Source organism: Sardina pilchardus, chromosome 6 (genome assembly GCF_963854185.1).
Source record: "Sardina pilchardus chromosome 6, fSarPil1.1, whole genome shotgun sequence".
NCBI lineage: Eukaryota > Metazoa > Chordata > Actinopteri > Clupeiformes > Clupeidae > Sardina > Sardina pilchardus.
Genome location: NC_084999.1, coordinates 9,401,804 through 9,429,541, shown reverse-complemented (window position 1 = coordinate 9,429,541; position 27,738 = coordinate 9,401,804). Strand labels below are relative to the sequence as shown.

General features: G+C 47.2%; 1 protein-coding gene across 1 annotated transcript in view; it reads right to left on the bottom strand.

The window, feature by feature from the left end:
• Nucleotides 1-27,738, bottom strand: part of stt3b (STT3 oligosaccharyltransferase complex catalytic subunit B) — a 45,892-nt gene extending 18,154 nt beyond the window's left edge. Inside the window, exons 1-5 of the mRNA XM_062538335.1 lie at nucleotides 27,242-27,738; nucleotides 8,090-8,198; nucleotides 4,311-4,598; nucleotides 2,735-2,800; nucleotides 1,564-1,663 (exon numbers count right to left, since the gene is read on the bottom strand). Coding sequence (XP_062394319.1) covers nucleotides 1,564-1,663; nucleotides 2,735-2,800; nucleotides 4,311-4,598; nucleotides 8,090-8,198; nucleotides 27,242-27,498 — 820 coding nt within the window. The 5' untranslated portion in view covers nucleotides 27,499-27,738. The remainder of the gene's footprint in view (nucleotides 1-1,563; nucleotides 1,664-2,734; nucleotides 2,801-4,310; nucleotides 4,599-8,089; nucleotides 8,199-27,241) is intronic.

The following is a 27,738-nucleotide window of genomic DNA, read 5'->3' as shown; positions in this document are numbered from 1 at the left end:
CCTCAGATGAGGCTTTTCGTCCTGGGATGCGACGTTTCCTGTAAGGCTCACGTCTGGCCGGTGGGAAGGCCACCAAGGGTGGGGGGGGGCAGAGTTCGAGTTGGCGTAACCCAAAGAGAACACTCTGCAGGAGCGCCCTGGAGCACCTGGGACATTGATCAGCGCTAATCTAATCAATCTCCTCTATTAGCGCAGCGCTGCTGGGGCCACGCAGGGGGATGACTGATGATCCGGTGGGGACCTGCCCCACACCTGCTCTAACGCCTGCAGGCGGCTCAGAGGGAGGATGGGGGGAGGGAGAGGGAGAGAGAGAGAGAGAGAGGGAGAGAGAGGGGGGGAGGAGGGAGAGAGATGGGGAGAGGGAGAGGGAGAGGGGCGAGAGGGGGAGAGAGGGGGAAGGGAGAGAGATGGGGAGAGAGAAAGGGAGAGAGATAGGGGGAGAGAGAGGGGGAGCAAGCGAGTGAGAGAGAGCACTTGTGAACACTACAGAGCGGAGAGGAAGCAGTGCCCTCTGGGAGCAGTGCCCTCTGTAGCCCCCGTCGTGGGTTCGCCGTGCTGCAGAGACCTCCCCTCCCCTCCCCTCCCCTCCCCTCCCCTCCCCCACCATCAACGCCCACTGCAGAGCTCCCCACGCCTGGCCGAACTTTGCACGAGTTTCGAAAAACATGGCAATCCATCAAACTGCTAAAAAAATAACCTCCAATCCCCCTGTGTGCGGGAGAGAGAAAGAAAGAAAGAAAGAAAGGGCAAAGAACAATGCGGTCATCTAGCTGGACCCTCGCTGGCTGCCGCTCTCTCGTAAGGTGCGAACACGAGGGCTACGGGGGGTGGACATCAAGGCCATTCATTTTTAACTGTTCAGCCACAGCTCCTTTTCTCAGCCCCCTGAAGCCCAGCCCTCTCTCTCTCTCCAACACGGTTAGCTACTCTCCACACCTTGTAAGCCGAGACGCTGGGTGGCTTTTAAACAAACAGCAAGGTTTATAGGTTGAAAGCTGACGCTGCCCACGGGTGTGTATAAGTGTGTAAGTGTGTGTGTGTGTGTAAAAGGATTGGAAGAAATGTGTGCGGGAGGCTGATCAATCAAGGGTCAAGTGGTCGTCACTCAAGAGATTCTTCCAGAGAAAGGTCTCACTGAAACGATTCCAGACGTCAACAGGACCATCACCCCCAATACAGAACACTTCTGTGTGTGTGCAGAATGTGTGACAGGTGACTTCTGGGACTTTGAGTCCACTCATACCAACTTGTCAGTGGATGAATGGTTGCATGTCTCCATAAATGTGCAACAAGCCCTTATTTGAGAGCAGTAGAGCAGAGACTATCTGTCAGTCTGGTGTGTGGTGTGTGTGTGTGTGTGGTGTGTGTGTGTGTGTGTGTGGTGTGTGTGTGTGTGTGTGTGTGTGTGTGTGTGTGTGAATGTGTCTATATATGTGTGTGAATGTGGATCTATGTGACTCAGAAAGACCTAGCAAAGGCCATATGGAGTGAAGCAAGTGGCTGTGTGTGTGTGTGTGTGTGTGTGTGTATGTGTGTGTGTGTGTGTGGCACATGTTGACTCACCGATGTAGAGCCGTCTGCTGTATCGCTGCATGAGCAGCAGGGCAAACACATGCAGGGGGATGAGGTTAATGATGAACACATAGCCTCCCCATGCCGACACCTGCAACACACACACACACACACACACACACAGTGTTAATACATTAATTCATCAACACACTGTTCACATTGCCTCACACACTTTAACATCCATCAAGTTTATCACAAATTCCTCATTAGGTGCATAACAATTCATTACATTCGTATGGTTAGATAGACAGTCCGACTGAGTGACTCACACAAACACAGACACATGACTGCAGTCTTTTGACCAAACAACAAAGAGCAGCCCCCCCCCCTCCCCCCACACACACACACACAGAGAAAAACACACTTGCTCGGGCCGATTGCCACCACCTTGACTGACTTGACTTTGCTCGTCGTGCCACCCGTTGTGCTGCCCTCTCGCCCCTCCGCATCCTTCCCATGAGCCACCTGGGGCCGGCCCACTTCAGGTGAACGTGGCGCAGGAGCAGAGCGGGGAACGCGAGGCATAGGTTTATGTATGTGTGTGTGTGTGTGTGTGTGTGTGTGTGTGTGTGTGTGTGTGTGTGTGGCGCGGGACGGGGACTGGGGGCTTGTGGGACCGGCAGGGCCACAGGCCTGTGCATTATTCATACCAACTAACTTCAGGGAGGGGGGCCGCTCTGATTGGCTGTTTGGGGGGGGGGGGGGGGGGGGGGGGGGGGGGGGCGCTGACGCTGGTTACCGTGGCGAAGGGGCTCCCGCGGGGCGGCCGGGTGATGGATGAGGCTGTTTGTTCTTTTATTTACTTTACATATTTCCTTAATGAGATCCGAGATGGGAGATGGAACAGGCCACCAATGCTCAACCCCCCCACCTGGCCCACACACACCCCCCACACACACACACCTCCAACGGAGCCGCACCACAGTAATGAGCTATGCTACCAACACCAGGCTCACACACACACAAAAGTACACAAACACACACTTTCACGGTCAATTACCATCGAGTGCAGCATTTTCCTACATTCAAATTAACACCGTTAACAAATTGTGTCCCTGTGTGTTCTGTTTAGGAGTCTGCACTCTGCACAGACAATCAGACCCGTACTGTATATCTTCGGCTCTGGCTTTATGGTATGTGGCTGAAGCAGTAAGTGACTCACCATGTAGAAGTAGGAGAGACAGCAGCCTATGGCCCAGAACACGGAGCCGGTCTTCACAGACTTCACCTGAGAGAGGAAAAGGAAATAGATAAGAAATTAAATACGAATAGCAAGCAACCTCGGACTAATGCTGATCTATGTGTTGGTAAGGGATTGGGTGGGATGGGAGTGTGGGAGTGTGTGTGTGTGTGTGTGTGTGTGTGTGTGTGTGTGTGTGTGGGGGGGGGGGGGGGGGGGGGGGGGCGCAAATGCTGTAGGGGCAAATGCTGTGTATACTTCCCTATGTTGAAAAATCAATAAACTAAATAAAATTAAATAAAAATAGCAAAAGGAATATTTTAACAGACATGCTCATTGGTTTTCTTTATGTGTGTGTGTATATATATATCATTAATATTTAACAGAAAAAAAAAAAATGTAAGGATTCTCCTATAAAGGAAGACCAAGAAAGACAGAGGTTAACAGTAGAGCGAACCGGTCTCCGGGGGCTTTGTCGCATTGCAAGACCCACTTCCGCACACAAGCATTTGGCGAGAAATAAAAACACACACTCACACACACACACACACACACACACAGAGAGAGCGACAATCACAAATTCTTGAAATAGACCTGGCCATTTCTGGGGCTGGCTGGTGAATTATTTAGTGCTTTCCTCCTAATGACCCGGCTGCCTAGGAGCAGCACTCCTGCAGCGGAGCGGCCCTTTAACAGTGTGTGTGTGTGTGTGTGTGTGTGTGTGTGTGTGTGTGTGTGTGTGTGGGGGGGTTAGATTACAGCAGGGCAGGGCTGAATGCACTCAGGCACAGGAGAGGCCAGAGGAGGGCCAGCGCTGGGTGTGTGTGTGTGTGTGGGTGTGTGTGTGTGTGTGTGTGTGTGGGGGGGGGGGTTGGGGGGAGGGGGGGGGATCTTGTGCACTCAAGCACAGGAGAGGCCAGAGGAGGATACTCTGGCCACAGGCACAGACACTCTGTCACTCAGGCCATAAAGCACTCAAATAAGCCCAGTCAGTCATGCTAGATATCCAAAGCCATGTTTGCACACATGATGTACATGTTTGCACACATGATGTACATGTTCAACACAAACACAGAAGTCTGTTTGCTCTGACACATGCAATCTAACATTTAGCGAGATACAAAGTAGGATGTCCATGAAAGACACAAACAAAACGAAACCAACCCCACACACACACAAGTGCCATGTACAGCTGACAGGAGAGAAGAGCAACACGTGTGAAATATCCGAAAGTCTAAACCACTGCAACAGCCTTGAGCGCTACTACTTGGATTGGATTTGGGTGTTGGGAGGTTATACGCTTGAAAAAATAAACATTTTTGGGCTGCAATTAGTGATGCATCCAGATAGTTACAACAGCCTGCTACAGGGCGCATCAAACTTTCCAAGACCACTCCACCTACACACTCTCTCTCTCACACACACACACACACACACACACACACACACGTACTGCTGAAGGCGAACTTCTGTAAAACAGACACTTGGCGAATGCACAATCAGCTGTTATAATCTGATCTCTGAGAGAACATTAACACACACACACACACACACTCACCCAAAGGTAGTAGGTGAACTGCAGGGCAAAGATGGCGATGCCCTCGTTGTCGAAGGAGCCGGCCACGGAGCGGGAGATGTACCCGGGCACGATGGCGATGAAGCAGGCGGCGAGCAGCCCGGCGCCCTGGTTCCACAGCTCGCGCGTCAGCAGGAAGGTGGAGATGGACGTCAGGCCGCTGAAGATGGGCGCCAGGAACACGCACACGTCGCGGATGTGCACCGTCAGGTGCAGCAGGTTCAGCACGTAGTGGATCAGACCCGCCGTCACCATCAGACCTGGGTACACCTGGAGGGGGCAGGGGGGGGGGGGGGGGGAGAGAGGGAGAGACAGACAGAGAGAGAGGGAGAGGGGAAAGGGGGGGGGGGGAAGAGAGGGAAAGACAGACAGAGAGAGAGGGAGAGGGAGAGGGGAAGGAGAGAGAGAAAGAGAGAGAAAGAAAGAAAGAAAGAAAGAAAGAAAGAAAGAGAGAGAGAAAGAGAGAGAGAGAGAACAAGAGAGCGAGAGAGAGAGGGTGATCGAGAGAAGTTAGGAGGGTGATGGAGAGATAGAGAGAGGAAAAGGAAGGGGAGGGGGGAGAGAGAGAGAGGAAGAGGAAGGGGAGGGGAGAGAGAGAGAGAGAATTGGATGGATATCAGATATATGTTTGATAAAACATGAAGGTTAGAAGGAGAAAAAAAGAAAGCTCTAGAGACCCATCACACTCTAGCACTGTGAGCTCTGCACGGCCTAGCTAGTGTGCAGGGGCCCAGCTACAGGTATGGCCATCACGCATGTGGACACAGCACATGGTCACACGTGGACCCCAAAGCCCTGCATTCAGACCCAGCTGCAGGTACACTGGGTGACCGCAGAGCCAAGTAAGGGCAACACAATCAGCACAGCACTGCATGAGTCATGCAACACATAACTGCAATTTAGTGCACTTCTCTATCCTCTCACTCTCTGTCCTTCTCTCTTTATGCGCTCTCGCTCTCCATATTTCTCTCTCTCTCTCTCTCTCTCTCTCTTTCTCGCCCCATCTCCCAGTCTTCTCCAACCTGCTGAGTTTCAGCCTGTAGCCATCACTCACATCCGTCCCATGCACCGCACAGATTTCCCAGGGTGCCCTGCAGTAAACGCCAGGCACTGCAGTGGCCGTTCCGACCGTCTGCAGAAACAGATGTCGAGCCCAGACACCTGGCCCCCCCAGCCCCCCCATATCCCCATCCCCTCATCTCCATCTCGCCCCCCTGCAGCGAGCGCAGCAACCTGTCAGCGCGGAGGAGAGAGGAGAGAGGAGAGCGCTGAGCAGAGTCGTGGAGAGGAGAGCAGAGCAGGCGGGAGATGAGACGGGACGGGAGGCAGGACGCAGAACGCTCACTCATGAGGTGGAGGCACACTCACTATTGTCCCCTCACACACACCCTTCCCCTCACACACACACACAAACACACACTTATCTGAGGTAAGCTCGGGCACTTGAAAAGCTGCCCTCCTCCTCTGCCCTCTCCTCTCCTCTCTCCTACCTCTGCCCCCTCCCCTCCCCTGTCCTCCCCTCCTCTCCTCTCCTCTTCTTTCCTCTCCTCTCCCTACCTACCTCTCCTCTCCCCTCCCCTCCCCTCCCCTCCTCTCATCTCTCCTACCTCTCCCCCTCCCCTCCCTCTCCCTACCTCTCCCCCTCCCCTCCTTTAGGCAGGCTGCTCAGTATGTGCCCTCTAAAGCAGTCTCACTCTTTTTAAATGTCAGGCCTTTTTTCCCCTCCGGTCTGAAAGGTAACCGATGTGATGTAACAGCTGAAAAAGCCCCAAAATTGAACTTCTCCTGCGCCATTCTCCGAGGGCCATCACTGTGTGCAACGGCTATTATACCCTTCTCCTCCCTCCTCAGTCAAAAACACTATGAAAGTGTACATTAACCTTTAGCAGCCAGCCACATCGCAATACATTTATGGGAAACTGAAAAAAGAACTACTAGACAAACAATAAAGCTCAACAGTCCAAACCCACCCCTCCTCCTCCGAGAGAGCTTAGTTATCCCGGAAGTAAGTTTCCCATTAATTTCTCCAATCGACATCGAAGGACCTAAGGACGAGTTTTAGACCGTGCCACTACGAAGTGACTCAATCATACAACATGTCATTGTGTCAAAACAAATTAACAGAAAATAATAATTTAAAAAGTTAAGAGTACAAGACTGTGCGCATATTTTCATTTCTGACTGAAAGATCTACATCCGGCATGAGCCTTTTCGAACTTACACATTTCAAAAATATTTCAACCATTTGCAGCCCAACGACAGTTGGACATGCTTCTATTTTAATCTCACACAAGGTGACTCAACTTCCTACCGTTTCCATCACGGAAATACAACTCTAAAGAAGAGAATTCTTTTTTTTTTTTTTCAGACGGATGGCTAAAAATCGGTTCTAACGGCTTCAGTAACCATCTTGATCTGAGCGAGAAAATGCATCAACAGCCACGGGAACAGTGGCATTAACATCTCCATAGCAACGGCGATCTCTACCAATCAACGGCTCTGCTTTTACACGATGGGTAGTGTAGTACTTTTCCAGTAAATCGCAAATACATTTCCCCCCCCTCAAAACAAGGTTGATACCCCATGAACTAAATAATTTATTGGTAATTTGGTGTTTATATGAGCCTATACAATCGCTGTCATGTCGTAGTTGGTTATAAGTCCACCATAGATGGTTACGATACTCCAACTGTCAATGGAGAAATTGTATTGAATTGCTACTTCCGGAAATGGCTGTGGGAGGGGGGGGGGGGGGGGGGGACTGTTGAAGTCTACACCTATGTGCAGTGAACATCTCCTGATTTCATCTTCTGAAACATCAACTCAAGATGAACACGTACTGTACTGTACCTGGACGCACCCACAACCACAACTACTAACACACGCCATCAAAGATAGCCAAACAAAAGCTAAAAAGCACCGTAGAGCCTGAAGAAGACTACGCTCATATCTCTCAGCCCATCCTCATTTCCCCTTACGCTTCCTCTTAAGAGACTCGCGGTCTCATTTCCCACGTCTCATTTCCGCAGCCTGCTGACGGGACGGGTGGATTAGAGGCGGCGCGGGGGCACCTAACTGTCGCGCTCGGGCGTCCTGTGGCGGTGATTTAGCCGGGAGTGGCGGCGGCTCTCTCCAGCCCGGATGGGCCCCTATGGGGCCGTGAGAGGAGGGCTGGAGATGAGAGAGGGCTGGAGGTAGGACAGGGTTGCTGATCACAGGAACAAACACAGACAGCTCAACTCACACTGGCCCTGGGGTTTAAAACACTGCCGATGCAGCTTCATCTGAACAACACACACACACACACACACACACGCACACACGCACACACGCACACACGCACACACGCACACACGCACACACGCACACACGCACACACGCACGCACGCACGCACACACGCACACACGCACACACGCACACACGCACACACGCACACACGCACACACGCACACACGCACACACGCACACACGTCTGTGTTTTTTCACTCGGTAGTCCTAAACACACCCACCCGTGTTGGAAATGAAGATTGAAATGTCAACAGCTACCATCTATTGTCAAATAAATGGTCAAATTCATCAGGCACTCAGTATAGTATGCCATTGTTTAGAAAGAACAGAGTACACCAGTTGCTTTCATATTTTCACCACCATCTTGGCTGTCGGCTGGTGCTAATTTCCATCCCCGACACACACACAAAGACACACACACATACACACACACACACACACACACACACAGAGAGAGACACACAATACTCACCGTGCCCCCAACTATTCTGCCCAGTGGGTACCAGGCTCGCTCATCAAACCAGTTGAGGAACTCATAGAAGCCATTGGAGGTGAGGTGATGCGTGGATCTGTAGTTAAACCTGTGAGATGGGGAAGACAGGAGGGCAATGGGAGAAAGAGAAGGAGAGAGAGAGAGAAAGAGAGAGGGGGTGAGAGAGAAGGTGATAGAGAGAAGTTAGGAGGGTGATAGAGATAGGAAAAGGAGTGAGCGAGAGAAAGAAGTTGGGAGGGTGATGGAGAGATAGAGAGGAGTGTGAGAGAGAATGAGGGAGAGGGAGAGAAATAGGCAGAGAACATCAGATCTGGTTCAAATCCATTAATATGCTCTGCCAGATCGCTGCACTGAGGAACATGATAATGAGCAGACTGCAGCATCGAACAAGTTGTCAATTATGCAAGGTCAAGACGGAGGGTCTGTCTGCATAGCTATGGCACATTGGCACACCCATATCTGTTCAAGAGGCATACATGATGCAACGCCAGAATTTTGTTCATCAAATGAATAGTGTATGTTACTACATTCTCAGAATTCTGTCGATGTATGGTCAATAGGGCTGGGACAACGCATCGACTTAACCGATTAGTTCGACGCAAAAAATACGTCGGTTCAAAATATGCTAATCGACACGTCGTCAAAATCAAAACAAGGTTGGCGGCAACGTGAGTGACTCCTCAGAATTTCAAAAGTGCAAGGCACTGCAGCACGCACTCGTTCCTCTACTGCGTTTCTCTAACTATGGCCCGCGGACGGAGCTGCACCGGTCCGCAATGTAGAGAGACTGCTGGTCTGTGAGGCGGAGTGAAATTAGGCTCGGTGCTTCACCTGATAATTTGCTGCGCAATTGATGAAGCAACCGCGGCCCGACAGAAAAAGAAAACAAAAGTTTCAGCAATCAGGAGAACATACTTGCTAATTCGATGTGAATAAACATACAGCAACACAATTAAGTGTTGGTATGAGCGTTCATTGAATGCATGCATGTGCGTGTTAGCGCGACAGAAACTGAAACTAATCGATAACGTTGGTGGCAACTGGCAAGTTCCGTTCAACCTGCTGTTTAATTATTTAACGACATTTAATAGAACAACGTGGATTCTTGATACAGAGCAGAGTATAGTTCAGTCAAATTTGAATATGGTCAAAAGATTGTAGCCTTAGTCTTTCATTACGCCTATCTGCTCGGCCATAATACATAGACTAAAGTTGGTACGTGTTTCCTGAATCCTTACATTCAGAGATTCAAATGGAATTTCATTAAAAAGCATGTCAATTTTGTCTCCATTTGCCTACCAGAGTATGATGCTTGCACGAGGGAAACATCCCAAAACAACACCCATATTATTGCTGTTGTTTTCAAGTACTGTATTTATCATGCAACCACGCAAAAGCTATTGTAATTATACTGTATCTTACATTACTAAAGCAGGTCTGATTTTTTCACAAACTTTTGTGAACAATGTTAGCATTTAAAACATTGACTGCTTTGAAGTGAAAGTACACTTAATACAGCATAATAATAATTATAATAATGATCATCATAATGATGATTTGATGGGGGTATACATATGTGTAGGTGGGCCCTATGGCCCCAAAGTCCCAAAGACTTAAAATAAGCCTACTTAACTTGTCATTCTATTGATGACAGTTCAATTTGACAACACTCCCAGTGTTTTCAAGGCATCAAGGTTTTATTGAATGCTACCTCTGACTTAGAATGCATTACTTTGCACTTGCATAGTCTTTCATTTAGGAATTTTAAAAGCAATAAACATACATTGCAATGTTTTATTTCATTCAGATATGTAAATCAACATGTATATATTGCAATTAGTCAATTAGTGGGGAGATAATCGATAATCGAATCGAATCGAAATCGAATCGGACTGAAAAAATGAATCGTTAGATTAATCGATGCATCGGAAAAATAATCGCTAGATTAATCGTTTAAAAAAAAATTGTTTATCCCAGCCCTAATGGTCAAGCAGGTCTACATAAGAGTGAGTGTCTTACATATAAGTGAATGAGAAACATGTTATGAAATTCCAAAAATTTGGAATGTGTGTGTGTGACCGTGTGAGTCTGTGTTAATATGTGTGTGTACATGCAAAGATAGAGAGTGACAAAGTGAATTACGAAAATAAATAAACAAACAAATAAATAAACACTCAAGTATGGGATTCCATTTAAGTGCAATCAAAACAGCTCTCCCCTACAAATGAGAAATCTAATCAGCGGGCTGATGGAGTTTTTCCCTTCGCTTCCCCCTGATGGCGTTTTCCCAGTGAATTGACTGCGCTGGTGCGGAAATGTTAATGCATTTACTCTCTTTAGCGGAGCACGAGCCACATTTGATCAAGGGGTTCACTCGCGCCTGAGGTATTTAAATAAGCAAAGCAATGCGCAGCCTGTTCATGAAAACATAATGGAAAGTCTGACATGAATAGATTGATGCACAAGAGCCTGTCGTGTGTATGCATGTGTGTTAATGTGTGTGCGTGAATGTATGTAGCCTATGTATGCATGTGTGTGTGTGTTCTTGTGTGTTTGTGTGTTGTAGTCTAGACTCAATGGGCCACTTCTCACATTAATGAGGAAGGGAAAGGTTCTACATCAGAGCTAAAATTACAAATGTTCATTGCAGAAGTGAATCCTCCTAGATGAAATGATCGGGCCTTATGTCCGTTTGTTGAAGCATGCAACACATAAATGAATGTAGATGAATGAACACTAGCCAAGAATCGAGCCGATTGAACAATAACTCGCATCTGACTTTTTTGAGAGAAACACGCACGCACGCACGCACGCACAGACGCAGTTGTGTTTAAGTTGGGCACACATTAACCCTCTGTCATTTTGTATCCTTACTGTCTTACTTTATTTTCTTTTTAATTCGCAGGGCTTACTCCACGTCCAATCACTGTGTCCCAGACTACACAACCGTAGCTAGGAGACAATGTTTGCATTGTGAGCCAGTCGCACAGTCAGGTGAATGATCTACTGGACAACAAAGAGGAGGAACTAAGGTGGCACTGTGGCATGTAATACAGTAAATGGATACAGTAAATAAGGGGATGTCCATGGGGGGGGGGGGTTCAAACAGAAAAAGAGGCAGAAAGAACGGCGATATCTTATCATGGCCTCTTCGTATCTCCCGTACGTGTTCATCGGGGAGATTAACCTACACGACCTCCACCCCCCACCACCACCATTGAAAAGCAGAACACCAAGGGAGAGAGAGAGAGGGAAAAAAAAGGTCCTACAGCAGCTGTCGTCATAGCAACCTCCAGCTCACCCACGGAGTGAAGAGGTGCCCAGAGTCCAAAAGCCTGGCCTGAGGGGTAGCGCACACAGACACCCACATAGGTGTCATCCAATTATTGACCTCCAGACCAGATAATACGAAAACCTGGCTGCCCAGAGGGGGGCCTGGCTTGGAATAATAAAAAAAAAGGGGCTATCGAGAGCAAATGTGTGGTTTCACGTGATCTGTGTGTGTGTGAGAGGTAGAGGAGGTTAATGCTAACTGACACAGCAGCAGGTGTTGTCGCTCAGGTTTGCTGGCTCCTCTCTCTGTGTGACTGGTGGCCCTGGGAGCGCCGTCTGCCTCCCCCTGCTGCTGTTCTGGCCCCCGCTGGGCTGGAGGGTCTCTCTCTCTTGGTTTGTCACACACACACACATAAGCAACGGCCAGGGGAAAATGAGAGTATGGCATTCTGTTGAAGCTAAAGAGGGAGCTCATTACAGTGCAATATATTAACAGCTTTGTGTAAAACTGACTTTTCTAGGCCAACAACTATATACAAGGGCCAGCAAAGGTCGTGTGTGTGTGTGTGTGTGTGTGTGTGTGTGTGTATGTATGGGGGGGTGGACATCCTCTTCAGGGGAAAAAATGATCAGGAGCTCACACACACACAATGCAGGCTACCCATGCTGCCTGTTACACCTGGTCTCAGAAAAGAGAGAGACAACAGAGCCGGAGTTTAAGGAAGTCATGAGTGCAGCGCTGTCTTTTGACATCTCATTACTTACAATCCATTGTTTCCAACACAACTTCTTGCCTGAGGAAGATCCCACTGTAGGATCGAAACGTTGCCTTAATAAAAAGTGTATTTTTGGAGCTCACCCAGTGTGCGGACCAATAAATTACATTGTCCAACACAACTTCTCACACCACTCGGCAATCTCTTGGTCAACGCCAACGCTTCATCAATTATGATTCAGTCCTATTTTGGCCAGCGCCACTGAAAATCGAATGTTTATGGAATGTTTTTCAGTTGAAGATTTGGGCGCTGGCGTGTAGGGGCAGGTGACAGACTGTCGGCACTAACGGGGCGCACTAACGCCAGCACCTGTGTGAGACCTGCTTCAGGAGACAGGGGTCCCAGGCTGGGAAGCAGAGCCTTGCCATGAGTGGAATGGAGAGTCGGAATTCTACCAGAGTTCTAGCGGTGACTCGGCAACTAGCACTCCATTCCACAGCTACAAAACAAACTCACTTTTTTTTTCTCCTCTTCCCTCTTTGCTTTCAAAGGACAAATCCAACTCCCGTGAAGGAAATGGGAAGGCTTCCTAACAATACAGCTTTTGCCATCCAGCAGCGGCAGGAGGAGAGATGTCCATTAATGTCCTGTGGGAGGGAACAGTGCTGAGCCAAGCTGAGGAGGTTTCTTTTTGTGTGTGTGTGTGTGTGTGTGTGTGTGTGTGTGTTTGGGGGGGTTACTCAAGAAGCAAGTGAATTCTCCTCCTCACTCAGACGGAGCCAACATGTCTACCGCTTTATGGCCGTACAGTTAATAGTTGGACAGTAGACGCTGGGTAAGGGGATGGGTTGTGAGGTGTGGACTTCGCTGGCCATTTCATTTCATAAGGACTTCAAGAGCTTATGCACAAGTAAACCACGGCCTATGCTCTGTATGTAAGGATTTTATACCATTACAACTATTTCTTCCATATGCCGCTTCCCAGTCCCCTCAACCCTCATCAATCCGATCAATGGTTAGGTTGAACAATGGGAGTGAGCACGCCATCTTCACCTGACTCTACAAGATAAAGTTTATTCACAACAAAGCAATTAGCTTCCATTCATTATCATGTTGGTATCAACATATAAAATGAATAAAGACCATAGAATTTACAACGACAATGGATAGCCAGCATAGCAGTCGATATTGCGGGAATTTGCGGCATTAAATACATTTTCATTTCTTGGCAGACAGGCCAATCTAGGCCTACCTCAATAACCAGTGAGTAGACTGAGAAGGAGGGGATTCATTGCCTTATCAAAAACATTGTAACTGCTATCCATCACTTCTCTCAACCATTGACAATCTGCTCTTATCAACAGACCACAGGCTTGCGTCTGTTATAAGTGTGGGTGTAGGCACGTCTAACGGTTCCATACATTTCAATTTTCTTGCACAGACGGCATAAGTATTACATTGACACATAACAATGGCATCCAGGATTTACCTAACATCCTCATGTTGCATTTAAGACCATGCTCCCGAGGGCATTCCCTATGCCCAACAAATACAATCAGTCTAAAAACAATCTTAAAACAACTACATTACTGGAAGAAAAAAAGAAAGCTAAGCAGATGGTGGAGCTACTAGCTGTAACGACAGCACAGCAAATCTGCCCCATGAAAAAAAAGGCAGAAGAATTGGAGAGATGCCTCTGCTCCCAGACAAAGAGCCAGCTGTGAGCTGCACCGGAGGATGACAAAAAAAAAAGAAAGAGAGAAAGAAAGAAAGAGAGAAAGAAAGAAAGAGAGAGAGCATGAAACGCAGAAGCTGAAAGGGCCTTTATCAAGTCTGTTGACACATCTGAAAACAGCATAGTGCCACCATACAGTGCTAACAAGAGTCAGGTTAACCAGACACCGGCCCCAAGGGGGGATTCGAACAGATGGTAAGCAGCAGAAAGTCAGAGTCTGACGCTCATGCAGCCCTAACCAGCAATCCCCCCACACAGGCATGATGAAATTCATATCAAGGCATCAGATACAAGACTATAAAAATCTGTTGAGATATGGCTTAGCTTGCACCCGGAGGCAGTTTTACAGCACCAGAGGGGGCAAAGCAATAAGAGGAAGTAAATACATGAGTCCTGATGTTGCTCAGGAGGTGAGTGGATTGGAGGATGGAACTACACTGCTGCCACCAGTAACAATAGCGGCATCCCACTTCTGCCACAAACATCTGCAAAGTGACAAGCCGCATATGACAAGTGGGAAAAGTTTCACCAACAGGGAATTTAAGTCTCCCTGCTTGGAGCCCCGGGTAGCCTATAATCCTACATGAACTTTCGCATCTTGTCTTATGCGGGGGTAGAAAAACAACAACATGGCAAAATGAGAAACATAAATCCTGGAGACAACACACAAGAAGCAATCCAACCGAGCCGCAGAGGGCATCGTAAATCAGTAATGGCAGACACCAGCAGGCAGACACTTTGGTTTGGTTTGGTTAGGAGTCTACCGAGTGGGGCACTGGTGTGAGTAATGCCTCTGGCAGGCAGCACTGGCCTGCATACCCAACATACTCCGTGGATGAGGCTCCTTGGAACACCCTGGAGAACTGAGACCTAAATCAACACTTCAGTCCGATTGCTGGCCGACTCCGTGCAGATACGGTCCAAAAAAGAACTGAATCAAAACGCTTCTGGGCTCACTGCTGTGAAGAAGTCTTGGAAACTCAAGGGTGATGATGATGATGATGATGATGATGCTCCATTTGCTTCTCTCCACACCTGGGAGACAGGTACAGCAACGTTTTCTGCATACTTGATCCGCTGGTAGTCCACAACCCTTTCAGCGCAGGCAGGAGATGAATAGAGCTGGTCCTGGCACGCGGGCGCTCACCTGAACCTCATCCAATTAAACCCAGCAGGCCAAAGGGCTCAGGGCCCAGGACAGGACTCAAATGCCCAGGTTGACTGTGTGCCACCTGTGTCTGAGGGTTGCGCCACACACACACACACACACACACACACACGTACGTACGTTTATGTGCCACGGAAGGCGATCAAAGCGTATGCTTAAGCTCATGGCTAATAGAGGAAAACTGTGTGTGCGAGTGTGTTTGAGGGGAACGGCATGAATCAAGACAGCCGGCAAGCAGCCTAGTAGCACCTGGAGGAATGGGGTTTTTTTTTGCCTCAGCCAAATGAATCCTCACTCTGTCACCTTGTCAAGGAAACAAAAGGCAATTACCGTATTCTAATGAGAGCTCCCCCCCCCATCCCTTCCTCTATCACCTCATTCCTCATCACCACCCAAAAGCCTTCTCTTCTCCTCCCTACCTCCCTACCTCGCTGTCCTCTCCTCTCCTCCCTACCTACCTCGCTGTCCTCACCTCGCTCTCCCTACCTCGCTCTCCCGTCTCGTCTCTCGCGTCTCTCGCGTCTCTCCAGGTCAGCGGCTCCAAAGGACTCGGGCCAAGCGTGAAGACCTCGGCCGGGGCATTAATTCTGCGACCTGTGGTCGCCGCGGAGCTCAATCACACACAAAGGCTGACACACGCAAGCGTCGTGCTATGCCACGCATTAGCATAATAATTTCCTTTTTCACTACCTGGGCAAAGTATTGGCACATCACGTTTAATTATATTCTGTGCCCCGTCCAAGATTGCGGGTGGGATATTGAACGAGGTAGCAGCGCTACCATCAGAGCTTGACAACACAGCTTGCAGCGAGACAGAGAGACAGACACACACACACACACACACATACGCACACTCACTATCCATACAGCAATGACAGGACTGCCTGTGAGATAGGATATATTGTGTCAGTGTGTCATTGCATTTCAATAAAGAAAATGTCACAGACAAAATGGCTAAGAGGAAAAGGGAGTGGCAGTTACAGGGCAATGGGGGCAAGAGAAAGAGAGATAAGATAGACAGAAAGAAAGAGAGATGCGGGGGGACAGAGAGGTTGAAGATCAAGCCTAAAAGAAAGAGGAGAGTTGAATGGTGAAAGATGAACGATGGTTACCAGTCCTCATTACCGCCATGATCTCCGTCTGTGTCTGGCCCAACCGACTGCAGCGGAAAGGAGAGGCGAGGCGAGCAAAATGCTGGATGACAGCGCAGCACAGCCGTTAAACGTGCTCCGGGACGTCACCTGGACCTGAGCTTATAGCACTTAATAACCACGAGTCAGCATGAACAGGAAGGGCTGAGGCGGTGGTGGTGACTCAGCAAAAAAAAAAAAGATGGGGAGAAAAAAAAAAATCAGGGGGCTGAGTAAGGTGGGGTTAATAATATATATCATAGATATGGCCTATAAAATCAAGCATCCGCCGTAAGCGAGACGTCCTCGTAAAGCCAAGGTGACAGTGGGATGAGTAGACAGGAGGGGGGGGGGGGGGGGAGGGAAAACCCTACGAAAGCGCACAAACAAAGAGCTGCGCACGACAAGAAAGTTTCCGTGAGGAGCCAATCACTGGTGAAGAATCTCAAAGATTAAAATCAGCCAGGAAACAGCAGTTTAACCTTGTAGACAACTCTGAAGGCTTCTATTTCCTCACTGATTAAAGACAGGATATGTTTATATGTGTGTTTATGTGTGCAGCACTGTGCATGTGTGTGTGTCTACACATGCTTGAAGATGTGAGACCTCATCTATCCTGGCTCTCAAACTCTCCAACCAAGGAGCCAATCCAACCACTGGCAACCAAGCGAACCCAGCACCCTCTGTGGATCGTCTAAAGCAGCCAGGGGATGTTCCGAGAACAACAGGCGAAGAAGACAGCAGGAGAGAATGCACTCAGACTTCCTTGTTTATTCCTTTTAGTTTGATCACAACATCACACACACACACATACTTTAAGAGTCAGGGGGTAAACACAACAGCAATGCTGATAAATATTTATGGTATTCTCTGGATGGCACTCTTGTTCACACATTAAAAGATGAATCTAGCATCATAAGAAATGAAGAGGTGTGTGTGTGTGTGTGGGGGGGGGGGGGGGTCCTCTAATCTTCTTAAAATGTAATCCTAATTATAAACACAACATGTTTTTTCTTTTTTAAGAAAGAGTATAGTATCGGCACAAACTGGCCGTCTCCAGGGCAAATGCTCTCTGGTGGGATATAAGCGGCTACACGGTAAAAAATTAGCTCCTGTGATATAAAGAGTGTGTTAATAAATCACCGTCAACAACAGCATTACCCACACCAGGAGGTCGTGGGCGAAAGGAGTTAAAAACAGGACAATAAAAACAAACGTGGCTATCGTATCTAAATAAAACACTTCTGACGTTTAATCTCCTATTCCCATTCAGGAGCCCGATACTGTGGATGGGATAATGTCAAAGACACAGTTGCCGTGCCGTAGGCCATCTTTACCATGATGCATGCTTCTCCTTCTGTAGCACATCTCTTTAACACACACACACACTTACGACAGTTAGGAAGTCACTACGGCGGTTGCAAACCACAAGCCAGACCACATGCTATTGCTTTTCATGCAATCATTAAAGGGACACTTCGCCAATTAGCATTAAGCTTTGTATCTTTAGAAAACCAGTCATGTTTTTGAATGGTTGTGCATCATTCCCTGAGTTTGCCTTGAGATGGGAGAAATACGGATTTCAATGAAACCCATGAATAGGACTTCCTGCTTTCAACGATGTAAAATGATGATTTTTACATCATTGAAAGCAGGAAGTCCAACATTGAAATCCGTATTTCTCCCATCTCAAGGCAAACTGAGGGAATGATGCACAACCATTCAAAAACATGACTGCTTTTCTAAAGATACAAAGCTTGTCGGTGAAGTGTCCCTTTAACTGTGTAAATGAAATCTAAGTTCAGTTACATATTTGCAAAGACAACATGCAACAGACTGTTCAAATATTGAAGATTTGGGTGGCTGGCTGGTCAGCTGGCTGTCTCTCTCTCTCTCACACACACACAGAGGTAAGACACATAAAGAGGAGTTATCGCACGAAGCAACAATGATCTGAGAGTTTTCCACTGGTATGAGAAGAATGGTCAGGGCACATGAAAGTCCAGTCCTACAACACCACACATTTAACTGGATGCACTGTGCTGTCAGCCTGTTATACTCCATTTGAACACATTAGACACTATAACCAGACTCATTCATACCAATCAAAAGTCACATACAGGTGCAGTGCGAGATATGGTGACTAAAATGAAAAAGGAGAGATATAGACTGCTGCTCACTGCACAAAGAATACAAGTACTTCCTCAGCAATGACCTCTGCAGAATGATTTATGATAACCAGGGAAGAAACTGCAAGATGGCCAGAGATGGGGCTGTAGGGAGAAGGAGAGGCACTTCTGAAGAGGAAAAGATCAGACAGATTAGTTTGGTTTACATAACAGAGGGGCCAAGGAGAGTGAGGAGAGGGGGCTAGTTTTCCACACAACACTTCTAGGCCTGCACAGATCCTCCTCTCCTCTCCTCTCCTCTCCGCCCCTCCAATGAGCCTCGACAAATCCTCCACGCGTCCCTGCAGCCGAGGAGATAAACGGCGCCGCCTGGTTGGCCTCTCCTTCCCCTAGCCACCCTTTACACTACTCCGCTCCGGCGTTGGGAGTGGAGCCCCCCTCTGGTAGCCCTCCGCCAATGCAGTCGAGAGAAGGCTGCTTGCTCGGGACTCATTTCTGAGCCTGTGCCGCTCGTTCTCCTTCGCGGGAGCCATCCGCCTCCACACGGCTCAGGCGGCTAATCCAATTAGCGCTTATGATTGATGCGGAGGGAATCGACTCCGCCGAGATGACGGCGTGCACTGCACTGCACTGCACGGAGGCTGCTGACATTGCTTTCAGAAGTCCGCCGGTGCATTAGAACGTCACCCGAGCAGCAGTGTTCTATGTCGTTGGACGAGGGGGGGCTTAGCAAATATTATGCTTCTCTGTTGTATACCCTTAGTGGAGTTCAGCTACGGCATGCTTTAGAGGATTTGAAAATCCCCACACGCGGCGCCCAAATGGTATGCGAGCCGAGCAGAGGACCTTTTCCAGAGGTTTTTAAGATTTAAGCGTTCGCAGCCCCGGAATTTGGCTTACGCAGCGTGCTGAACACATGCCAGTCACTGGGGCTAAACGCGATCGGGTAAAGAGGTCAAATTATTGCACTCTCCCTCAACCAACAAATCCATGCAGAGCTGCTGACATACCCACAGTATACACAACAAAACACACAAGCTCACACACACACACACACACACAGACACTGAACAGAAGCTCGAAGCTCTTTGAGGTTATTGTGTGGGCGTGCACTTCATCCTGCCATATTCGCTATGTGATATCTTCATGTCATGTGCCGAATCAAAAAAACGCAATCTATGCGCTGCACCGAGCAGGTGAAAGCTCACAGGAAGGGGAAAAAAAAAAAAAAAAAAGTCTCCATGAGGCCGAGCATATCGAGCTGAACATGCTGGAACAAGGACCCAAAGAACAGGAAATCCAAGCCTCAGTGCAGCGCGTGGATGTGGTGTGAGCCTCTTTTGTGGAGGGAGCCCAGTGGGACTGGCGCTGGTATGCTAATGGACGTAACAGCAAGCCCCTGGAGAGAGCGCTAGCCAGCATCAGATAAACAATCCTGGGTGACAGCGAAGCAAGCACAGTCAACACACCAGATGCACTTTGCACAGAAAACAAAAAAACCTTCACTTATACAAATCCACGTGATAAAAAAAATCAGAACAATCGGAAGATATGTTTTCACGCAAATAGAAGCATTGGGCCCCACCGGCACACTGCAATGCACAACTCATGAGACTGGAGCACCCAACTCTTTGGGCCTGTGTGAGAGCCTGGTTAGAGGAGGAGTGCATGAGCTGTGACGTGATGTCACAACACGTGTTGGTGTGAGCTCGGTGACAGATTAATTCCTCACTCCAGTGTTTGCCACAGGACTTTCTGAGACTATGGTGAGGACACCTCACCTGGACTAAGGGGGTCTAGGGGGTCTAGGGGGTACGAGGGGTATGCTCCACCATGAATGAAATCTAGTGCCCATGGAAAACAAATGAAGAGGTTATAATTGTTTATTTACATTTGTGCTACTAAATACTAGCAATTTAGCCACACACATCAGGGTAAAGTACGTTTTAGATTTGACTGAAGAAGTTAATAAAATCATTTCATCATCATGTTAGTGTTCATAAACAAACCACAACCAGATTGTGTGAGGCCAACTTCAACTGGTTCCTTTTCACGTTATACCGGTATCGTTGCTGCCCTGCCAGTAAGTAAGTAACATCAGAGAATGTCACCGGGCTCTGGTAGCATTCTTCAAGGAACATTGGAGTGGCACACGCACGCTGTCAAGTGGGGGAGGGGACAGAGTGTAGCTGACTGGCTAGTTAAATGTGTTCAGGCCAAACGTTGTTGATAAGAGTGAAGCAAAGCGCACACTTGCACTCCAATGATTACGGTGCACTCTGCTAGAGACACTCGATTTCCACTTAGTGAAGGTCATAATGCGGCTTACTTGAATATAGATGGAAACTATGAAACTGTGGAAAATTAGATTAAATGGGGACAGCAACACTTTTTTTTTGTCACATTCAGTGAATATTTCCTCACGATCTGCTACCTCTCCATTTCGTGAGTACACTGTGAAAAAAAAAAAAAAATCATCTTCTAACACAGCTCTGGCTCCTTGAACTGGAAACAAACAGTTCCACTGAAGCAAGCCTGTTTCCAAACAAAAAAGTTCCAGTAAATCACCGAAAGAGGGGTGGGATGGCATTTGGGGGAAATGGAAGGAGAGTTTCGGAAGGGGATTGGTAGATTGGTTAGCTCTCTGGGGTTTTGTTGGTGTTTGGTTCAAATATCAACGGATGTTACGTCATCCAGCATCGCTGACAGCACTTGTAAAGGGAAACACTACACTTTAGGGATGCGGAAGAGTCCCCCCGGTGACTGAACATGGCATGGGGAGAGGGGGTGCATTTAAGTGAGGAGCTGGAGAGCAACATCAGGCAACAGAGCAAACAGCAATGAGAGATAAGTGAATGTGCCGTAGCAATCCGTTTGTCTCAAAGCAGGAAAAGGTGTGTGTGTGTGTGTGTGTGTGTGTTTCTCTGAAGGGCCTCCAAAGGCATCAACCTCAACTACGCTCTCAACTAAGGGTGTCACGATCTCGATTTTAAATCGAAATCGATCGAAATTACATCTCAATCTCAAACTTCGAACTGAAAAGTAGAATCGACGATGCAGCCACACCCCCAACGTGACGTCCAGCATGTATGCCCAAAACGCAAAACCACACACGTGCAGCATCAACACTCCTCTAATTTTAGGCTGCAGCCAGTTAAAAAATGCACATCAACCTCTTGTTACTCTGAAATCACGGGTGTGGAAGCATTTTTGCGTTCATTCACGTCAGTTAGCCTAACACCAATTTAGCCTTCTCAACTTAGCAAGTAAAAAAACGATTTAGTTAGCCTACAGTTCAAAATGACTTTAAGGCTTAAAATGCACATTGATAAGTACTTATTCCATTAACACTAACCTTGGGTCTCTTCAGAGTGTGCACAAACATTCAAAGTATCATTCTGTGATGCTACATTTCACTATGTTCACATGTCTATGTTTGACGTTTTTTTTTGTTTACAACCTCACGGATGGACAACGGTTTCAAAATAAAAATTGCTTTAAAAATAAAAGCCCCCTGAAACAGAATAGGAAGAGGGCAAAAAATAAAAATGAATATAATAATAATAATAATAATGACACAAGGAATGCATTAATAAAAAAAGATCGAAAATCGAATCGAATCGTGGCTTTCAAATCGAAAATTAAATCGAATCGAGGATTTGGAGAATCGTGACACCCCTACTCTCAACACAATGAGGCTGCCAGCTGAAAATGGCTTAGTGATCTTAACACTGTGCTAACACAAATAAGCAGCTCTCAAAGCTAATCTCAACTGTTCCTCTTTTCTGAGCGATGAAGCCCACTCATAAATGACTGTTGACGAGAGAGCTGTGCACCGATGTGTCCACAATTACTTGCCGTCTACTTCCTCAAAAACACACAAAGGTCAAGATGAATGAGAGACAGAGACACACACACACACACACTCAGCTAATAGAAAGCAAAATTATTTCACTGAATTAAACCGTAGAGCCGTCTGTACTCTTCATATCTCTCCCTCATACACACACTCGTCCACATCCACAAAGGACAAATAAAAAGAACTGCAAGGCTGTGTTAAGTGCATTTCTGGACTCAGGTCTGTTTTTGTATAACGAAACAAATCAATGTGCTCAAGGTTGATAAGAGGTTGGCTGCAAACAGTTTCTTTCCATCCACCAAAAAAACCCCGAAAAAAAACCCCAGTTAAATCCTTTAGCCGCACAGCATCCCCGTCACGACCCTGCCCTCCTCATGGCTCAACCTTGCCAAGTCAGCTCGACGAGCCGCTAATAATTAGCCGGCATTCCACACGCTCTCAGGGGCTGAGCTGCCGCTAAGCTAAGCTGGCCCCGACACCCCGTGCAACAATCAGCCTCTTTAAAAACACACCGACTTAGCGGAAGAGTCAGTTAGTCCGCAAATGAGCTCTGCAGATACGAGGCTTGGATGAATGAGGAAGAGAGAGAGAGAGAGAGAGTGCGTTAGAGGGAAAGAAAATAGCACAGAAAAAAAAAAGAGGAAAGTCAAAAGCATCTTGTGGTGGTGGGCGCAGTGAAAGGAGCACACTTCATTTGTTTGACATGATTCGGACAGTTCTGCACCACGCTTGAGCAGATGCCTTAATGGGAGGGGTGGACAGGGGACATGGATGGTGAAAGCATCTGAAGAACAGACGTACACATGCGCGCACGCACGCACACACACACACACACACACACACACACACACAGAGAGAGTATGCAATCACGTCACGCCTGAGCTGAGGCTCTCAGTGCTGAGCAAAGAGACTCCCTCTCTAAAACTCAGTGCGCCCATCATGTGCTGTCAGCTGGGCTCCACTCCCCGTCGGAGAGCTCGGCTTCTCTTCAAGACTACAGTCCGCTCTGGGAGAAACAGCCCGATGCCAGCCAACAGCCTCGGAATGCCAGCGATTCCTCATTTTGGGGGGGGTGACACACACACACACACAGTCCAACAGAAACACACCAGTCACAAGGGGATTGTGTCCATGTTTGAAATTTTCGACAACAGCAGTGGTGATACCATGCTACTGAGGAGGAGAAGCAAAGGGGTCTTGAGTGTGTTAGGGGGTAAATCCGATCAATCTTATGCAATGTAACTTCATGGGATCATACGGAGTACTTTCAGGGGCGGCGAGATTTGTTTTGAGACAAGACAGGCAAACATTTGCTAAACATTTTTAAAAAGATGAGTGAAAAACTACTAAACATATCCCAGAGCCTATACATGCGCGGATCAACAATCTTGAGTGGGTGGTCGTTTTGTTGGATACGACGATTATCACGACAACAATAATTATGTTCATGATGACTCACTCTGGATGACTAACAGCACCCCCCCCCCTTCCCTTCCCTCCCCACCCCAGCCATATTTACTAGGGTCTTCTTCAGTGTCCAGTCCATACTAAATCACTTTCCCTTCCTACAGAGCAAAAAAACAAGAGGCTGCCAGCGGTCCCCTGCTGCCACCTACCATTTCTCTGCTTCACAGGGGCACTGTGGCACTCAGGATCAGCCAAAAAAGTAGAGGCATCAGCTGTTGCTCTCTTCCCAAGCCTTCAGCCTGAGCTACTGCCTGACTCAATTCCTTGACACCCACACGATCACGAACAAACTGCTTTCCTGACATTGACAATAACGACGATGACAAGACACACACACACAAAGTTGCTCAACCTGACCTACTAAAACTTATATGAAATAGATCAAAGGCTAAGAGCCACAATGTGGAGCGTTCAAATCTGAGTAAGTAAATCAGACACAATTTTTTCCATTTAAGTTGGAAACACACACACACACACACACACACACACACACACACACACACACACACACACACACACACACACACACACACACACACACACACACACACACACACACACACACACACACACACACACACACACACACACACACACACACACAGTAAAAGAGAAGGAGAGAGGGTGGGGGAGCTTCAGGCATGATTCAAGTGATAAAAAAAAAATGGCTCAAATTTCTCTACTGTAACGTAAAAGAGATCAAAGAGTTAAAGGAATGGTCAGAAGTACTTCTACCGCCTACAACCTTAGAAAGCTTACTCTTTACACCACTCAAATCAATCGCCGCACACACATACATACAAACACACAGAGGTGCAGAATGAGCGTGCGCACACACGCACGCTTGTGCACCCCGCACACGCACACACCTCAGCACTTATCAAACAAAACAAAACCGTAAAAAACGTTGTTCAGATTAATGAATGACTTCAGTGGTAGAAGGTCCACCATCCAACCATCCCACTTTTGATCAGCTAGACCTTGAGAAACACATTAAGTGTTCATACCTATTACAATGTAAAAAAGCACTTAACACTTAACATGGGGACAGGACACACACCATACACCAGTCAGAATCTTGCATCATCCTGCAAGCATCAGCAAGTGAACTTGTACCAGGTTGAACAAGTATGAGGCTAAAAGTAGAGCTACAAATTGAATAGAATTGAAACTTTGAAACTTCTCAAGTCCTTCCTGCCAAGCTCTAACTAACTTCTGCATCACTTCAATTATAGAGATTTGGACGGAAGTACTGCTGAGGAAAGATCATGTTGTATGCATAATTAGACACTGGACACGTACAAAATGAGTTCAGGCACTCGATGTATGAATCCATAATTACAATGATAAAAAAAGGTAGCTCTGAAATGTACTTGTATTCCTGTACAATAAAAATGCTGTAAGACAACCTTTCAAATTTAACACTTAATATTGATTTGATACGGTCTCGCCTCTATCGATTGAACTTGTGACAAACATGCATCAACAAGTTCCTAGGTTCTCCTGTGCTGGCTGAAGACAGCCAGTTCTGAGTGCAGTTAGGTTTACCATGACAACATGTCAAGTAACTGTACATCATAACCATAACATGAAACCACACGCAATTCCATAAGTCACTCATATCCACACAGGAAACCGTCTCAAAGGATTCACAGGAAATATGGCCCAGGCACTACATAATACAGACCCATATTCCACACTGCTTGTATGTGCCCTTCCTGTATGAACGGCAATATTTGCACATTAATGCAAATCACACAACTTTGCAAGACAAATGATGTACTAGGTTATGCAAAAGAAAATATTCCTGTTCAAACAATCCGCACAGAAGGACATAGGGGCCAATGATGAGAGTCCAAACCCAGACTGTGCCCTCTGGAACAATAGCATGACAGCAGGGGTCTTAGCTTAAGCCTGGAATTAGCTACCTTGTCTTTTCCGACCACTCGGATGGTAGCATCAGGACTACAATTAGATTAATGCTCATGGTTCTTAGAAAGGCGGAAGAGTCCCACTTCCTTTCAAAGCCACGTGCATGACAGGATATCATGCTACACCCTGTGAAGAAGGTAGCAAAAGTGACCACACATTTTCCTTTTGGCCTACTTCAGGCAAGATCTGAAGCTATTATCCATATTTCCCTTGAATAGATTTATGCATCAGGGTATTTTGAATGTGCCTAGCAACTGTAAAAGGCTTTTTCACATTAGCCATAACTTTTTAATGTGTGTGTGTGTGTGTGTGTGTGTGTGTGTGTGGGGGAAGTCGAATGAAGACATGGGCAGAACAGTAACAAGGAAGAGCAGCAAAGGAGAGTGGTCTTCAATTTAAAAATAAGGGTTCTCAGGTTGACAGTTATCACTAGAGACTAGGGAAATGGTGGTGGGAAAAGCTGCATGCAAACACCCAAACACCACCCAGACAACTTAATGGAGAATGGCAAGGACAGAAGAAACGGAGCAATTCCACTTTATGTTTAGGTTTTCAGACATAATGTTCATAGAGCAAGGCTAATGACGGACCTGGGCATGCATACTGTGTGCGAGGAGCCCATTGAGTATCATAATCAACCGGAAACAAGAAAAATGCTGTATTCGATGTTCATGAAATAATAATACCTTCCAGGCACAGTGGAAACTGATGCAATGTAGGATTAGCGATGGAAATCGTAATGCTCTGCTCCCGGGCGTAAATCACACATAATAACCATGCCCACACGTCTTTGCAATGCACTTTACTATGGTAGCACTTGGCGCACGACCAGCAGCAAGGTGGACATTTGATTGGCATCAGTAGGCTGGCACTATCCAGTTATATTAGGCTATTGATACGATGTTATTACAGTTAGAAGATGAATAAAAGATTTGGGTGTTAAGCGAATTCCAAGGCATCAGTAATTTCCCTTAATTCCCACATCATCTGTGTAAGTATGCGCGGACGAGAGGTTCGGTGAGGGCTTGCTAACCAACCTTGTATGAAAGACCGGCAAAGACCCACTTACATTGCTTGAATCGTGCAACCACGCCAGTTAGCAGGGACAGTGTCGTTAAAACAGGACTAACTTTTTGGAAAATATAATATCCAGCTGTGTTTGTGATCATAAATTAGAGGTTATGCATATACATTTTCCACGATATCGCGTAGTCAATAATGACATCTGTGATTTATTGAATCAGTTTCCGGGTTGCTGACACTTTGATGTCACGTCAACTGTGCCTTGAGGTAAGTTAGCCGTTGGCTTCATTGATTTGTCAGTTGAGAAAACTGTCATGTCTGGAAAATGGCACTGTTCCAGCGGAGCCTTGCAATACTTATTGTAATGAGCTGATACACAGAAGTGACTACACACTGATAACATTATCTTGTGCTGCCATAACATTAGCAATAACTTTCATTGTCTCTCTGGTTACAAGGCGCCCTGGCCTCGTTAGCAGACAGGCTAGCTGTATCGGGCTAATAAAATGTAATTTGCAAAACTAGGCAGGTAGCGTAAGGCAATCGAATATAGATTTTCTGTTTGGATAAAAACACACATCTGACAACAAACATATATATTAGCAATGACTGGTCTACCTAGGTAGCTGCGGCTAACTAGAAACTGACGTTGTGAGTGCGCAGCAAGCTAGCTAGCTAACGTTAGCTAGCGTTACTCACCAAGGGTCAAACTCGTGGATGATGCTCTCGAAGCGTATTACTGCAAAGAGCCTTGAACTGAATCCTGCCAACCAGGCCAGGAAGAGTATGGTAAAGGACAGCAAGGACTGCCATCCTGCCGGCTGCGTCAGTCCACCAGAGAGGCCTCCGACAGCACCTCCAGCCACGGAATTCGGTCGACCATTGCCAGAGTGCGAGCCCCCGGCATTCGAAGACGCTTTGTGCTTGCACTCTGAGATGGAATGGTGCTCCGCCATGTTCTGTGTGAGCGGCACTGGATTTGGTCAGGAGAGAACTTCCCCACAGCCAAGCACCAAAACCACCGCCGTTTTCCCACTTTGGCGCCTGTGGTTGTTAGCCACCAAATCCCTGATTACCCGATATCGCTATCTTATTTCTGTTGTTGCTGAATTATTATGAACGATTTTTGCAGCAAAGCTCCATGCTAGCCGGCTTGTACCACTCAGCACACGAGACCGACTAGTTCCTTAGGGGAC